Here is a 14,957-nt window from a genome sequence, read left to right as displayed (position 1 = left end):
GTTTTCATTTTGTTTTTGCTTTATTAAACCCATTGTGAACCTTATACAGCCTGATTTGCCAATACTATACTCGATTATGGTTTAAATGTTAGTCCAAAAGCACTTACAGATCCTGACCACTGGGGGTCGCTGTGGATTTTAAAGCAGCTCCCGGCAACCGCGGCGCAGAAACGTCGCACTCTCTCATTGGCTCTTGGCGGCTGGGGTCAAACGACATTGCGCATGCTCAGATGTCCTTTTTCGGCTAGCGACTGAAATCTGTCAGATCAGCGGAGCGTACATTCCCCTAATACCTTCAAATATCTCACAGTACTTTCTTCCCCTAGACAGCGCTGGAGGCGTAAATCTAACCCGAGGTGTCTTCAGCTTTGGATTATAACTTTTCGACGTGTGTGGCCGAAGGAAAACAACAAAGAATGACGAGCAGTTTAAAGCGGAAAGAAGAAAGTCATCTGCTGAATGGGGGTGTAAAACAGTCCACATGGAGCAAAGCCTTCAACAGTAATGCTGTTTGGGAAGAGAAGGTCAGTCTGTTGCCCTTTTTAAAACAAACAAACAAACAAAAAAAAAAACCAGCCCGGCACTTTCATTGCTGCTGTCGCTATTAATTGCCCCAAAGTTCCCAGTGCACCCAGTTTGCTGGCAGGTGTTCATAAAGGAGGCTATCTGCAGCTAGCTGCCATGCTAAGGATTTAATCTGATTTGGATTCAAATGGAAAGGAAAGGTGTTCATTGTCTCAGCGGTTTGGGTTTAGTTTAATACTAAACAAGGAAGTGGACGATATGGAAACGGTGCTGGCTTTTAAACCCCCCCCCCCCCTTCACTGGATTCATTTAAATCCCTTTTTTAAATGTTCCTTAATGTTCTCTCACATTATTTATCTATTAGTTAGTTTTTTTTGTTTTTAATTGATTCACTTTTCAGGCTGTAAAATGTCACATTTAAGAGAAAGGAAGCACAGAATGTCTGACTTTTTAAACATTTAAAAATGGCAAATGATACATCAATCATCAAAATTTGTTTACATTTATTGATTAATAATCACTTTCCCCAGCTTATGTCAAAATATGTTTCTTCATCCATTTGTTTCCCCCCGTACCTTAACCCCAAACCCCCACCACTCATCTCAGGAACACCTAATTATAACCTGAGTTAACCCTACGTGAAGCCTTAACCCTTGAAGGAGAAACCGACTGTGACACAAGACCGTTCATACCGTTGGCTGTTTAGTCAAAACATTAGATTATTCACTCCTGGTATGAACAGTTTGTTGGTTTTTTCTGTTGAAGGAACTATAGCTGGACCTGATAACCTGCATCAGGGCTAGATGTTGACATGCCTTTTTATTACACACAATGTAAAATACATTTCCTACATAGGTAAAATCAGAAAAAGTAAAATGGGTATTGGTAGTTTACAAAGATAATGCTTCCAGTCGTGGTATTGTTCAGTACTGGCGTTACATCATTAAGTTATTTTTCTGTGTTTTTCTTTTACAGGACGAGTTTTTAGATGTGATTTACTGGCTTCGGCAAATTATTGCAGTAATCCTTGGTGTGATATGGGGTGTTGCACCGTTGAAAGGATTCCTCGGAATAGCCATGTAAGTATTCTTTACAGCCTGTCTCAACCTTGCACCTTTAACTGAGCCGAGAGGCCTGCTCACATCTGATTGCACCAAAGTAAACAGAGAAAAGTGAATATCTTCTTGTCTTTTATCTTCTTAGATTCTGCATCATCAACGCTGGCGTCCTGTATGTATACTTCAGCAGCTTTCAGCAGATTGATGAGGAAGAGTATGGTGGCACGTGGGAACTCACCAAAGAAGGCTTCATGACATCTTTTGCTCTGTTTCTGGTGGGGATGCTAATATTTATGGCAACATATATACTTTTTGCGAAGTATTGTGGATTAGTTTAGGGTTTCTTTAGAAATACAAGTTAAAATATGCAAGATTGTTATCGTACAGTGTTTAAGTGCCGTAAGGTCTTTGTCTTACATTAGATATACATTTTCATTTTTTTCTTGTGTTTGAGCTTATCAGAATTTGGGATTAGTTGATGTTTATTGTTAGCCTATCATTAGTCAGTCTGTAATGAGTTCACTTACAGCTATGAAGTGACTCAACCTGCTGTTTTTGAATCATATGATTTGATCATTAGTGTCTAATCATTGTCTTTTTGTCTCTTCACCAGGTGGTGTGGATAATCTTTTACACAGCTCTACATTATGACTGAGAGGAATCCATTGGACACTTAAATACAAACATTTCTGTTGAAGTAAATTGTCAAGACAGAGGAACTCCATGACCTGAGGGGTGTCAACACTCCTACATACAGTATGACTTTTCAGTGTGCAGTGCATCATGGGAATCCTAGTTCGATTAACAAGATCCTGCAACACCACCGTGATGAACATGTTCAAATACTGTACATCTCTCTAATTTGGGGGTTTCCTTTTTAAGGCACCCTCCATTACACTTCCCATATGTTATATTTCCTTCCTCACTCCATTGTCGTCATCTCTGACTAAACACTAACAAATACACAAAGCAAATAGCTCGGCTGAGATTGGTTGCAGTTCAATTTATGATGGAACAGTACCTTTTTTATGTAAATCAGAATAAGGATTCTTTCGTCTTTGTTGGTTTACTACAGGCCTTTCTTCAGTTTTAGAAGAGTGACATGAATGCAGATATTAATTAAAAATAACAACCAGTATGTGTTTTCATCCTTACTGCTCATAAGCTCATCACTTAAGTAACAGGAACTGGGCAATAAAATAAATTCTCACCGTATAGTCGTTAGAGTTCAATCAGTCCATGAGTGTAAAGTGTTACCTTTTTAATTTAGGGACAAAACGCACCATGTTGGATGTATAAAAACTACCTGTAAATTATTAATTCTGTGGCGCCACTGTTAAATCACCCCTCTGAAATTTCAAAATGATATGTTTGCCTTTTAAGAAAATCTGACAAAATACTTAAATATTAACTATAAATTAATACTTAGTTAAGTAGTGCCATAGCAGTAAGCACATTATAGGTTACTGTTAATGTTACCAGCTACAGTATGTGTCTGCAGACTCATCTGTTTTCCTGAAATAGTGATGGGTGACGCAGAGCCTCAGGTTTTGATTTGTTTTTTTCTCTCACTGCATATAAACAAAGCATTGTTGAATAAAATCTGTCAATTGTTATTTCTTCTAAAGGGTCTGGTGTCCAACAAATGTGAAAAACATGTAGCTAACCGCAGCTAAGATCTCATTCGTACTAATTTTAACATCAAAAACAAATGCTGGTGGTAAGATACACATATCAGCTGTTCTCCAATCGTGATGCAGGTATCTGCCAGTAGTATCAAAGCGCTGTTACTTCAGTCAGGAACTTATAACCAACCGAGTTATCTGTCCATTTCAATTATTTCCTCAAAGCAAAGAGGGAAGAACAATGCATGCCGTTTCAGATGCAAATGTCCACAGATTTAAGCTAAAAACTGGTCTGTGTACTGCCATGACTTGCTGTTTGTATATCTAGATGTCATTTAATAATGGCATTAGTTAGGAGGGTAGACATAATTTAAATTTATTATTTTCTCACATGTAGCTTCCAGATCAAAGTCTTACCTGTTGTTTTTGAAATTAATTTAAACTTGTATGTAAATTCTGTACAATGTCCCTTTTGTCAAATCCACCTTGTATTACACAGATTTATTTGTACTTATGTTATATCTTGTTTGATGTAACATATTTCTCAGTATTTTATAGTGAAGAACTTTTAAAAACAGTTCTGGCAAAGTTCTTGTAATGATACTGTTATATTAGATACACAGCTGGTGTTTGAAAGGATTGTATTTTCTGATCAAATCTTTTGGGAATCATTAAACATGGGCTTTATTTGGCCTCCATTTTCAAAGAGATGGTATCTTTTTATCGAACTTTTAGTGTATTACTTTTTGTCAGATGATTATTCAGTTTGGGTTTTTTTTATTGGCATGTACCTTCAAAGTGGAATTACTGCATTGTACTGCTATTTATACTATATATAAATATTAAAATAAAACCCCAATAAAAACCCATGTCAAAACAAATAAAACAAAAATAGATAAAGGGAAAATAGAAACGATTAAATGAAAATACTCTTTATTAAACAATGAGATACAAAATTAAAGTTGTGAGCTGTGGTGGGAAAAGTATCAAACACCACTCAATAAAAATAATCCCTTACAAATAAAAGAGCATTTGTAATTTTACTTTTATACAATGAAATGTAAGTTGCAGCCCCTTTATGCTACATAGACAGAGAATGTACAAATATATAAATTAGAACAGTATAAATAGTATTTACTTGCATACACATATACACCCATAAAGTGTGTACAGTGTGAGCAATGTTGAGTCTCACAGCTTGAAGGAAGAAGCTGCTCTGTAGTCTGGTGGCAGATATTTCTGTATGGATTGCCAGACGGCAGCAGGGTGATCAGGCTGTGTGACAACATGCACTTAAAGAATTAAAAGTATTCATAGGATGGCGGAATGCTCCTGTCAAGAGTTATATTACTAGATCATTATTAATTATGTATTACTGATGTGTGTGTGTGTGTGTATATGATTTGTATGTAAAACCCTGATCTTTACAGTAAATATAGCCAGATAGTCAGATTTATGTAGTGAAGTATAAAGGACAATATGTCTCTCATTAATGTTGTGAAGAAGTACTTGAATGAATGTACTTTATTACTTTTCACCATTGGCTACTGGTCAAGACCTTGACATACTGTACAAAGTCAATAGTCAAAATGTTGACTTTTTCAATTCATTTCAATTCAGTTTTATCTGTATAGCGCCAATTCGTGACAAAAGTGATCTCGGGACACTTTTCAAATAGAGCAGGTCTAGACCGAACTCCTTATAAAATGATTTACAGAGACCCAACAGTACCACCATGAGCAAGCACTTGGCGACGGCGGCAAGAGGCAGAAACCTCGGACAGACCCCTCGGCTCTAGGTGGTCCTAGAGTCAGTATCTAATATCACTGATTTTTTAAGTATGCAAATGGTCCTTAATAATACTTAATACAACCTTGTCCTAACTTTATCTTTGGCCATGTTTTACTGCTGCAGACGTTTATTTCCCACACAGGTAGACCAGTACTCCTTCTTTGAGTCTATCAGAGGCCTTTACTGCACTTTTACCTTGTCGGCACCTGCTGGAGAACAATGAATTTCAGCCGACTGTTTTTGCAAACGCGTTGACATCATTCATAAAAAAACCTCCGAAGAAAGCCCGGATCATGACGTCATCTACACAGAAGTTTAAAAAAAAAAAAAAAAAAAAAAAAGACGTAAAAGCCAAGATGGCGGCTCCCCTTTCCACGATGAAATTTTGGAAGCCGGGTAAGTGCGAAAAAAATGTCTAAATGCGGCGTTTTCTGTACGTTTTTGGGGTTTTTATTTATTAACGCACCGCTGCTGATGTAGTTGAGTCGGTCTCGGTTTGGCTGCTGCGGCGTTCAGGGACGCTGCGTGATCTCTGCAGCCCAGTTCAGCTCAGCTCGGATAATATAGCTCTGCGGAATCAAAGTATAACCTGCCTAAAATAAAAACATACAAGCGGTGAGGCAGGAAAGTACGACAGCTGCATGAATTTACTCGATCAAAACTGCACCGGTGAAGGGTTTTCATCGCTTATAGGTCCTTCGTTTCATGTCTTGGCATTGCACTAAACCCTGGCTGTCATCCTCTTAAATCCTCAACCTGCTTACATTTAAATAAAACATCTTATCTTCCCCTTCACCATCTGTTTTGCTCCAGGGTCTGAGGCACCGGGGATCTCAGAGGAGCGGGAGCTCAACACAGAGACCACTGGCTCCCCCATCATCTTCAACCCGCACACCGCCCTCTCCATAGAGAAACAACGACAGAAACTCCCCGTTTTCAAGGTTTTCACATGACTTTAAAACATGCATGTAACAGTAAGGGTAGGGGAGTGGGTTGGTGTGGTGTGTCTGTGTGTCTCTCAGTGGTGTTTAATTGTTGATTATGAACTTTGTTTTGGTTAATTGTGTCCTATTCAGCACAGAAACAACATCTTATACTTGGTGGAGAGCTTTCAGACTGTCATCATAGTTGGTGAGACAGGATGTGGGAAGACAACACAGATACCTCAGGTTAGTACAATCCTTGCAACTTAAAAAAAAAAAAGCATTTAATATGAGTCAGATCGGGCGTGTAGCATTTGTTTTCTGCCTCTGAAAAGGGGAAAAATGCCCTCAAAGTCACACATGCACCAAATCTACCAGCTAAAGGTGCAACATTACCGCAGTGGACTGATACCCTTCATGTGGCTTAACTCCCATCGTGGTTTTACACGACCTTGTCTTGATGCTTAGTGGCCTCTTTTTCTCTTTCTCTCTCTTTTTTTTAAAGCAGAGTTTGGGCCACATCAGCTAGGGTTTAATTTATGCAGAATCTGCTGTTCTGCAACATCAGTGTGTCTCTCTCATGCTTTGTACTCCTCTCCTTTTTTTTGATCTACCTTCTGAATCCTTTCAGTACCTGCTGGAGGCTGGATGGGCAGCGGAGGGGAAGGTGATTGGAGTGACACAACCTCGACGTGTGGCTGCTATCTCTGTAAGACCTGTAGTTGATGATGTTACTACTCAGCTCAGTCGATGTTTGCCAATGTCGTTTCACTGCGAAAGGTGAAGGACACACGCCTGTTTCCTCTGTTCTTGCTGATAGGTAGCTAATCGTGTAGCAGAGGAGCGGGGGGCACTGCTGGGACATGAGGTGGGCTACACCATCCGGTTTGACGACTGCTCCGATCCCCACGCCACAAGGATCAAGGTATACAGAGAGGGGCCACCCCATTATCCTCACCTCTTCCACTCGCACTGTCTTTCAGAGGTTGTAGTGGGTTCCGTTTTCAAAGCTAGATAAAGTAAGGCTACATTTTGGTGATGGAAAAACCGGCATGGCCAATTTCAAAGGTCCCTCGATCTCTGACCCGCAGTGTGGTATAAATGTGTTATACCGGCGTCCCTAAACAGTATTGGAATTGCATAAATTGGGAAGGACTGGAAAGATGAGACACATACTTCATGCCACCCCTGCACAAGTCCATGCTCCACTTGTGCCACCCAAGTCAAAAAACATCTGGACGTGCTCCTATATACGGATGTGTGAAGTCTTCGTTACGAGCTGTCCTGTGTTTGGTTCCTTTCAGTACTTAATTGTGCCTGTGCGCTTCAGTTCCTTACAGATGGCATGCTGGTTCGGGAGATGATGGCTGATCCTCTCTTGAAAAAATACAGGTATGTGACTAATTAATGCATCACAGGCTGTCTCAGTACGCCATGACAGTGTGACAGTGAGCCAGAATGAACAATCCCAGGACCTTGAAACTGAGGCAGCTAAAAAGAATTCAGCCATCATTCATTTAGTCATTTACAGGCTGTGCTTTTCCTGCTTTGACATGTCAAAATGTCTCCTGTTAAAAAACTTTTACTGGACTTATTTTTGTAATCAAGACTTTATTGGATTCAATCTATCTCAATCTCTTGTTGTTGTGCTGTTATCCTCAGCGTGTTGATGCTAGATGAAGCACACGAGAGAACCCTGTATACAGACATAGCCATTGGTCTACTAAAGAAGGTAATTCCTGTTGGTTTTGTCAGTGGAAGAAATTCAACTTCACTATTTCACTGTCATTTATACTTTACTAACATGAAAACAATCCTAGAAAGTTGTCTTTTCCCATTTTAACCCTGACTACTTCTCTGTTCACACTGTTTTGTCTTCTCCGATTCGTCTTCTAGATTCAGAAAAAGCGGCGAGACCTGAGGCTGATTGTGGCCTCTGCCACTCTGGATGCCAAGGTGACTGCATCATTAAGATGAGCAGATATGCTTGATTAGCGAGGAGAGAGAAAACAAAGACAGACAGAAGGGAAAAGTTGATGTCAGGTCAGATCACATTGTACTGACATCTGCGATACACTGATGAAAGAAAGACACAATCGGGCCACGACTGTGCTCAGTATTAAACAAGTCAGCTGAAATGCCATATCAGACATCTACTGTACTTTCTGTTTAAAAAGGCTTTCATCTACACATGCACATTATTTAGTTATACGGCAGTTTGAAAAATGTCAGATTGAGGGCAGCAAGAGTATTTCCTTTGCTTTGTTGCTGCAAAAAACAGGAAAAATAACAGTTGATATAAAGAATATTAACCTTATTTTTAAATATAACCACAAATCAACTATTTACTGGCGCTTGTGTAACATATAACATACATATACAGATTAAAATTTCTCATTAACGTTCCATTTACTAACCAATATCACCTTCATCTGAAGAAATTCCATGATTTCTTCAACCTGAACGAGTCCGGGGATCCCAACAAGGACACGTGTGGAATTCTGACAGTGGAGGGACGCACATTTCCAGTGGACGTCTTCTACACTGTCAGGTAGTCATCATACGTAATCCAGTCAGAGGAAATTATGTATGATTAGCATATTTTGTTTTTAACTCTGACGTGTCTTTTGTTTGTTCTCAGTCCTGTCCCAGACTATGTGAAAGCCACAGTGGAGACGGTGCTGAAGATCCATGAGACGGAGGATGACGGAGATGTCTTGGCTTTTCTTACTGGGCAGGTTAGTGGCCGTATCTTTCATACTACTCAACCTTTATTTAATAACTTGGGTGTAGATTGTGTTTAATTACGCTAGCCCCACATTTGATATGTTGTTACTGACTGGTCAATCTTTTTTCCCCTTCTTGTTTTAAATTATCTTCTTATCATCATCCCTTATATGTTTCCCCTTTAGGAAGAGGTGGAGAAAGTGGTGTCCCTTCTGCAGGACCAGGCCAGGACTCTGTCAAGATATGGCATGAAGAAACACCTGAGAATTCTGCCCATGTACTCAGGTCTACCTTACGCAGAACAGATGAAGGTCTTTGAGAGGGCACCCTCCTCTGTTCGCAAGGTAAATGGTTCTGCCCATGTATTTGTAGTGATTGAGATTAGGAAAACAGGTGATTTCATAATTTGTGCCATAAAGTTTTGACTTCCATATATGGCCTCTCTTACAGGTAAATCAACCATATTATGTTAGAATCAAGGAAGTGAAGACGCCATTCTGAAGGAGACAATAGCTGGTAAAAATGCTATAATTTACAAAACGTAATTTATTTGTGTCTTCTGTTTCTTTCAGGTTGTGGTGGCCACTAACATAGCTGAGACCTCGATCACTATAAACGGAGTTGTATTTGTCATTGACTGCGCGTTTGTGAAGCTTCGAGCCTATAATCCTCGCACTGCCATTGAATCTCTGGTGGTCACTCCCATCTCCAAGGCTTCAGCCAGCCAGAGGGCTGGGAGAGCCGGACGAAACCGCCCTGGGAAATGCTTTAGGCTATACACGGGTATGTTTGAGTTTTGCAGGAACAGAAAATAATGAAAAGTGCTGTAGAATATCGTCTGTTAGAGGAATTGTTCATTATCATTTGTGGCAAAGTGTTATCCTCCTCCCTCCTCCCCCTCTGCCTGTTTTTCTGTCTTTCTTTGTCGTTCCCTCCTTGTGTTTCTTATTGCTTCTGTTCCTTTTATCAGAGGAGGACTTTGAGAAACTGCCTGCCTCTACTGTGCCAGAGATGCAGCGCACCAATTTGGCTCCTGTCATCCTGCAGCTCAAAGCATTAGGCATTGACAACGTGCTGCGGTTCAGTTTCCTTTCGGTAAGTAGTTCACTTTGCATCCACAGGGTGGCTAGGTTGTGTTCACCCACTGTGAAAGGAATTGTACTTTACATTTTAATTAGCAAGAATGGCCCCTGGTCTCTGGGGAAGAATGCATAGAAACCATAAAATGAATGCTGTCATTGTGTATTTGTGCTTTCAAAGATGTAATGACAAACTTCCCAAGTACACAAGCTTCTCCTTTAATTCTGTCTTACAGAGTACACGTTGTAAATGTTGGAGTTAAGATGCATTTACATTTTTCTATAATATTTCAGCCTCCTCCAGCTCAGACCATGGTTCAGGCTCTAGAGCTGCTCTACGCTCTTGGAGGTAAGAAACAAGGCTGTCAGCAGGGTGGTAAAGTAAAAAAGAAAACTGTCTTTCAACTGCAAGACCAGTGTTCAGAATTCTGTGCTGGCAGGCATCTAAACACTAAGGTGTCCTTGCACATGATGCAGAATCTTAACCAGCTGTGCGTCTGTTGGCAGGTCTGGACCATTACGGCCGTTTGACTGATCCCATGGGTGTGCGGATGGCAGAATTTCCTCTCAGCCCCATGTTTGCCAAGATGCTCCTAGAGTCAGGAAACTTTGGCTGCTCCAAAGAGATTGTTACCATTGCAGCAATGATGCAGATTCAGAATCTATTTGTTGTGCCACCCAATCAGAAGAAAGCTGCTGTAAGTGAAAACAGGCTTTTCAAAAGTAGCGTGCAGAAATGGTATGTCAGCATAACAATTAGCCCATTTTTGCTATCTCACCCTGCAGGCCCGAGAGCACAGGAAATTTGCAGTGGCTGAGGGAGACCACCTCACCATGCTGAATGTGTATGAAGCATTCATTAAGGTATAGTCTGTGTGTATACGTACAGCATAAAGCTCAGCCTGGTGACAGCGGACACACACGGAAACACTAGGGGCATGGGAACTCAGCAAAAGTCAGGGGGAAAGTTGACTCTGATCAAGACTGTGAAACCTTTTTCATCTTTCCTGCAGCACCAGAAGAGCTCCCAGTGGTGTCAGGAACACTTCCTCAATTATAAGGGTCTGCTGCGGGCTGTGACCGTACGAGAACAACTCCGCCGTCTCATGAACAAGTTTAAGGTGCCACGGACTTCCAGTGAAGGTATGTGTCATCTTTATAGTATGCGGGTTTGTATCCGCCAAGTAGATGGAGTGATGTGTTCAGACGAGGTGGCGAAAGTAGCTGGTGACCTCCCTTCTTTTTTTTGTTTTTAATCTTGCGTGCTACTTTGAAGAAACTTGTTCTTAGTATGACAACATATTGCAATAACCATGTTTTGAATGTGGAAAATAGTTCATTTCTGCCCTGTGGATATCTGTCTTACACATAACTAAAGCAAAATAGTAATTTAACATGTTCATTGCTTTTTCTTCTTTTGCACAGGTGATCCTGATGTGATCTTGAAGTGCATTGTGTTTGGATTTTTCGCTAACGCAGCCCGCATTCACCATTCTGGTTCCTATCGGTGAGAGTTAGATGTCAAACTTTTCCCAGCCAATTAGTCTTTTATGTTTTCATATGCTGTTAAATGACATGACACACTCTCATATTCATTCGCTCCACCAGGACTTTACGAGACGATCGCGAGCTTCACATCCACCCCAACTCTGTGCTTTTTGGAGAGAAACCTCCAAAATGGTCAGTACATTTTCTTTTACATGTTCCTAATGTGGTGTCTTGTACAATAAAAGTAATTTCCTTTAGCTCCGTTATTCTCGTACATTCAATATCTTATATATTTATACTCCTACCCTCACCCTATTTCTACTTAAAACCATTTCCATTGTTTGCTTTCCAGGGTCGTTTTCAATGAAGTGGTGCAGACGTCGAAATACTACATGCGTGATGTGACTGCTGTTGAGTCTTCCTGGTTGGTTGAGTTGGCCCCTCACTTTTACAAGCAGGCAAAGGTAGGTCAAAGAAACAAGCTTATTATTATTTGACCGTAACAGCATGGACACACTGCCTGCCTCTCCACATTGAGTTTGCCTTTGATAAATACAATAGAATAAAAGCCTTAAATGAATAAATTCTATCCACATAAATGCTGGAGGACTTTTAATCTGAAATGGATACAGGAAGTGTTGAGTTAAAAAAAAAGAAAGAAAAAGAAATGTCATGTCTGAAACATATTGTACAGATATATGGACATGTTGAAGGTATAATGTTGATATGACTATAAAAGGATCCTTTTCACTGTGCATTCTTGCTGGTAACGGCATACAGCTTGCGGAAAAAATAGGCGAAACCTCGACCAAACCTGTTAACATGGCGGTGAATTAAAAAGCAAGATATTCTACAATGCACACGTGCTGCAGTTGTGGACAGTGTATCCAAGGCTGTTATGAATGTTCTGAAATGTTCGTTTCACTGCGGCTGGAGCCCCAGTTGTATTTTAAATAATTTCTGTGTTTATTTCATAATAATTTCTGCGCTCCTGACACCACAATGTATTGACTGCTCTCACAGTCTGCTAACAGGATTACTCTGCTTTAACATTAACCGTGTCCTGTCTCTTCTCTGTTTCAGCATGGTTCACTGGCCAGCAAGAGGTCCCGGGTCCTCTAAATCTCACCATCATTTCCCCACGTTAAGACAGGAAGACTCATTGAACTACAAGGAGAAACCCCCTCTCAAGTTGCCACTGTGCCCCTCCCCATTTCATTGTATATAAAGATGTAATATATATTTGTTGTCCATGTCCACCAGCACAACCCCACCACACTACGTGGCCATGCTAGAATGGGATTAAGTGGATCCATTTTTAGCGCTGATGTTAACACGTGTGACTTCATTTGAAAGCGTCCGTCTTGCTTTTTTGGCAAGGATGTAGTTTATATTTGATCTGTGAGAGTAAATGGTGCTGACTGTGAGATGAGATCGGGCTGTGCCTGACCAGTGCGCATTCAAGTGTGGTCATTTAGTTCACTTTCATTCATACTTGTATATAGTCAGAGCAGGCTCAGGTCCAGGGAACGGCTCCTGCGCCACAGGCCCGTCTACACCTGGTTCTTGGCTTCATTATTTTTTTAATTGCTGTATTTTCCTGTTGCATGATAAATAATGGAAGACACTGGAATGTGAGGATGTTTCCCTTTGAGAGACTTATCACATTGTTATTTTTATTTTTCTTCTCCCATAGCCTGGGTGCCTTTTATGTTTTTCATTTTTTTCCACTTTATCTCCAGTTTATTTTTTAATTTCTGTAGTTTCTGTACCTTCATACAGAATGTACTGGTATATATATATTTTCAGGAATTTACTGCAGAAGGAAATACATTTCTTTATCTTTTTCAGCCAACCTCAGATCCTACGTCCTATAATGATACTGTGAAAAGACTGCTTTATTTTTTGATCCTTGCTTTCCACTCTGTATTGCCACTTAACTACAGTCTAACTCAGACATAGTGGCCTTGTCACCACACTGTGCCAATTTTCTTTATCAGCCTATTTCACATTTCATTTTCAGATGGAATGTGTAAATGCGCCCAAGCATTGTAAATGAAAAGCTGTGAAATCAAAACTAAAAAGTGCCATTTGTTCCTGTGATGACATACAGTGCATTCAGACATGCATCTAAAGCCTCAAAGAAACAGTAGCATTTATTCGATTTCAGCCATCTTTTTGGCCATCGTAACTGCCTTTCTTCTTAGGGCCTTATTGTTCTTTTTGTTACCATCAACCTCGTCTACCAGGTGTTCAGTAAAATGGCCAGTTATTTGTGATTTCCGCAATCCATCCCACATTGACTGCATGCGTTCTACATTTCTGCTTTTGTTTTTATTTGTACCTTTTATGGTTTTGATTTCTTCAGCGGTATTTGGCCCTGAAAGCGTCAGTGAGCAGTATATTAAAGGTTTGTCATTTTACCAGTAAGGTCACCAAATTTTACTTCTGCCTGCATGTTTTTTTCGTAGATCTTGTTCTTGAGGTTACTACTGTAGATTCAGTGAAACTGTAATCAAACCACAGAACAACACACCACACCGTAGATAGGTAAGCCAACTCCAATTAGATGGATATACAAATGAGACACCTTTGCATGTTAAATGGTACTCTGATGTAGAGCTATACACTTTAAGATCACCTCGTAGACTTATTGCAAATGAAAACATTTGCGAGATGACTTGTTTATCCTCATTTGTGCTGATACTCTTGAGTATGTATGCAGCCAAAGCAGTAATCTGTAGACCTGTGTAATTGCTCACCTCTGAGATGAAAACTGTCACCTGCCATTCCTTCCTCACATCCTTAAATAAAGCCTTATTGTCATGCACTGAGTTAGCTTTTGATTTATTTTATTCATTGTACTGTTACTGTACCTTTTTTATGCTGTGTACAACTTTGCCAGGAGGTGTCACTGTTGTACCACAAACAGTGCCTACCCCAAACGATTCAGAAGTTCATCAGTGAGACTGTGTGCATTTATGAGTCTGTATGTAATAATTCCCCTTGTGATGCAGTGTGTAGCTTCAAAATGGTTGATTTTGCTTTTGACACACCATGGGCACAAAGAATTACTTTGATTTATGAGCCATTAATCCATTTAGAGAAGCAGTATGGTGAGTACCTGCAGTGATCTATTTATTATATGCAGTAGGAAAAAAAAAAAAACACTGCACAAGCAAATATTTAAGAATATATTTATAGAGATCCACATTTATTTGTATTTATGATGTGTTCCTGTCAGGTGCAAGGTTGATGTGCAGGTCAAGCGCTCCAGGGTTGCTGTGTGTGAGTTTTGTTTGCTATTATGCAAGTATTACATCAACTGACATCATAAGGGCCGTAAAGAGGGTAGGTGGATGGGATCTTTGGCCCACTTTTGAGTCAAAATCTAGACATATTATTTTAGCTTTGTGCTCAAAAGTTGCATATTTCTAAATTGACATGTTTAATCAAATTGCACATACAAATTTGTGTAAGCACTACAAAAGCACAATTCAGAACTAAAAAGTTTAAGGGTCCCAACCTTGAGTCTTAAAGAGAGGCCCTGTGTCAAAGTCTAGTCTTTATAATATTTCAAATTATATTATGCCTAGATGGGACAAAGCAAATTATCACAAACTAACTGGCAAACCTGGGACATGTAGTTGTATTCCAGTGTAGAACTACTGGTTGGCAAAAATGAGATTGGGAATTGGGGTGTTGGGAAGCTCAATATTATACAATATATTTACTATAGAA

The 14,957-nt window shown here is 40.0% G+C and overlaps 2 protein-coding genes across 2 annotated transcripts; both read left to right on the top strand.

Moving 5' to 3' along the window:
- The first annotated feature begins 216 nt into the window (after window positions 1-216).
- On the top strand, window positions 217-3,914 carry rab5if (RAB5 interacting factor). Its single transcript, XM_051424947.1, has 4 exons — window positions 217-524; window positions 1,501-1,604; window positions 1,729-1,858; window positions 2,197-3,914. The coding sequence occupies exons 1-4, from the start codon at window positions 417-419 to the stop codon at window positions 2,236-2,238; spliced, it is 384 nt and encodes a 127-aa protein (XP_051280907.1). The 5' UTR covers window positions 217-416; the 3' UTR covers window positions 2,239-3,914.
- Window positions 3,915-5,338: 1,424 nt separating this feature from the next.
- Window positions 5,339-14,046, top strand: dhx35 (DEAH-box helicase 35). Its single transcript, XM_051424936.1, has 21 exons — window positions 5,339-5,395; window positions 5,813-5,940; window positions 6,076-6,168; window positions 6,554-6,631; window positions 6,743-6,847; window positions 7,253-7,314; window positions 7,585-7,654; window positions 7,819-7,878; window positions 8,361-8,473; window positions 8,564-8,660; window positions 8,835-8,993; window positions 9,222-9,432; window positions 9,620-9,744; window positions 10,023-10,077; window positions 10,236-10,426; window positions 10,515-10,592; window positions 10,742-10,871; window positions 11,154-11,235; window positions 11,337-11,408; window positions 11,569-11,680; window positions 12,300-14,046. Exons 1-21 carry the CDS (start codon window positions 5,356-5,358, stop codon window positions 12,336-12,338), a joined length of 2,100 nt encoding a protein of 699 aa, XP_051280896.1. The 5' UTR covers window positions 5,339-5,355; the 3' UTR covers window positions 12,339-14,046.
- The last annotated feature ends 911 nt before the right edge of the window (window positions 14,047-14,957 follow it).

The sequence above is a fragment of the Dicentrarchus labrax genome, unplaced genomic scaffold, assembly GCF_905237075.1.
Source record: "Dicentrarchus labrax unplaced genomic scaffold, dlabrax2021, whole genome shotgun sequence".
Classification (NCBI taxonomy): Eukaryota; Metazoa; Chordata; class Actinopteri; family Moronidae; genus Dicentrarchus; species Dicentrarchus labrax.
Note: the sequence above shows the minus strand (reverse complement) of the source record. Positions and strands in the feature narration are given on the sequence as shown.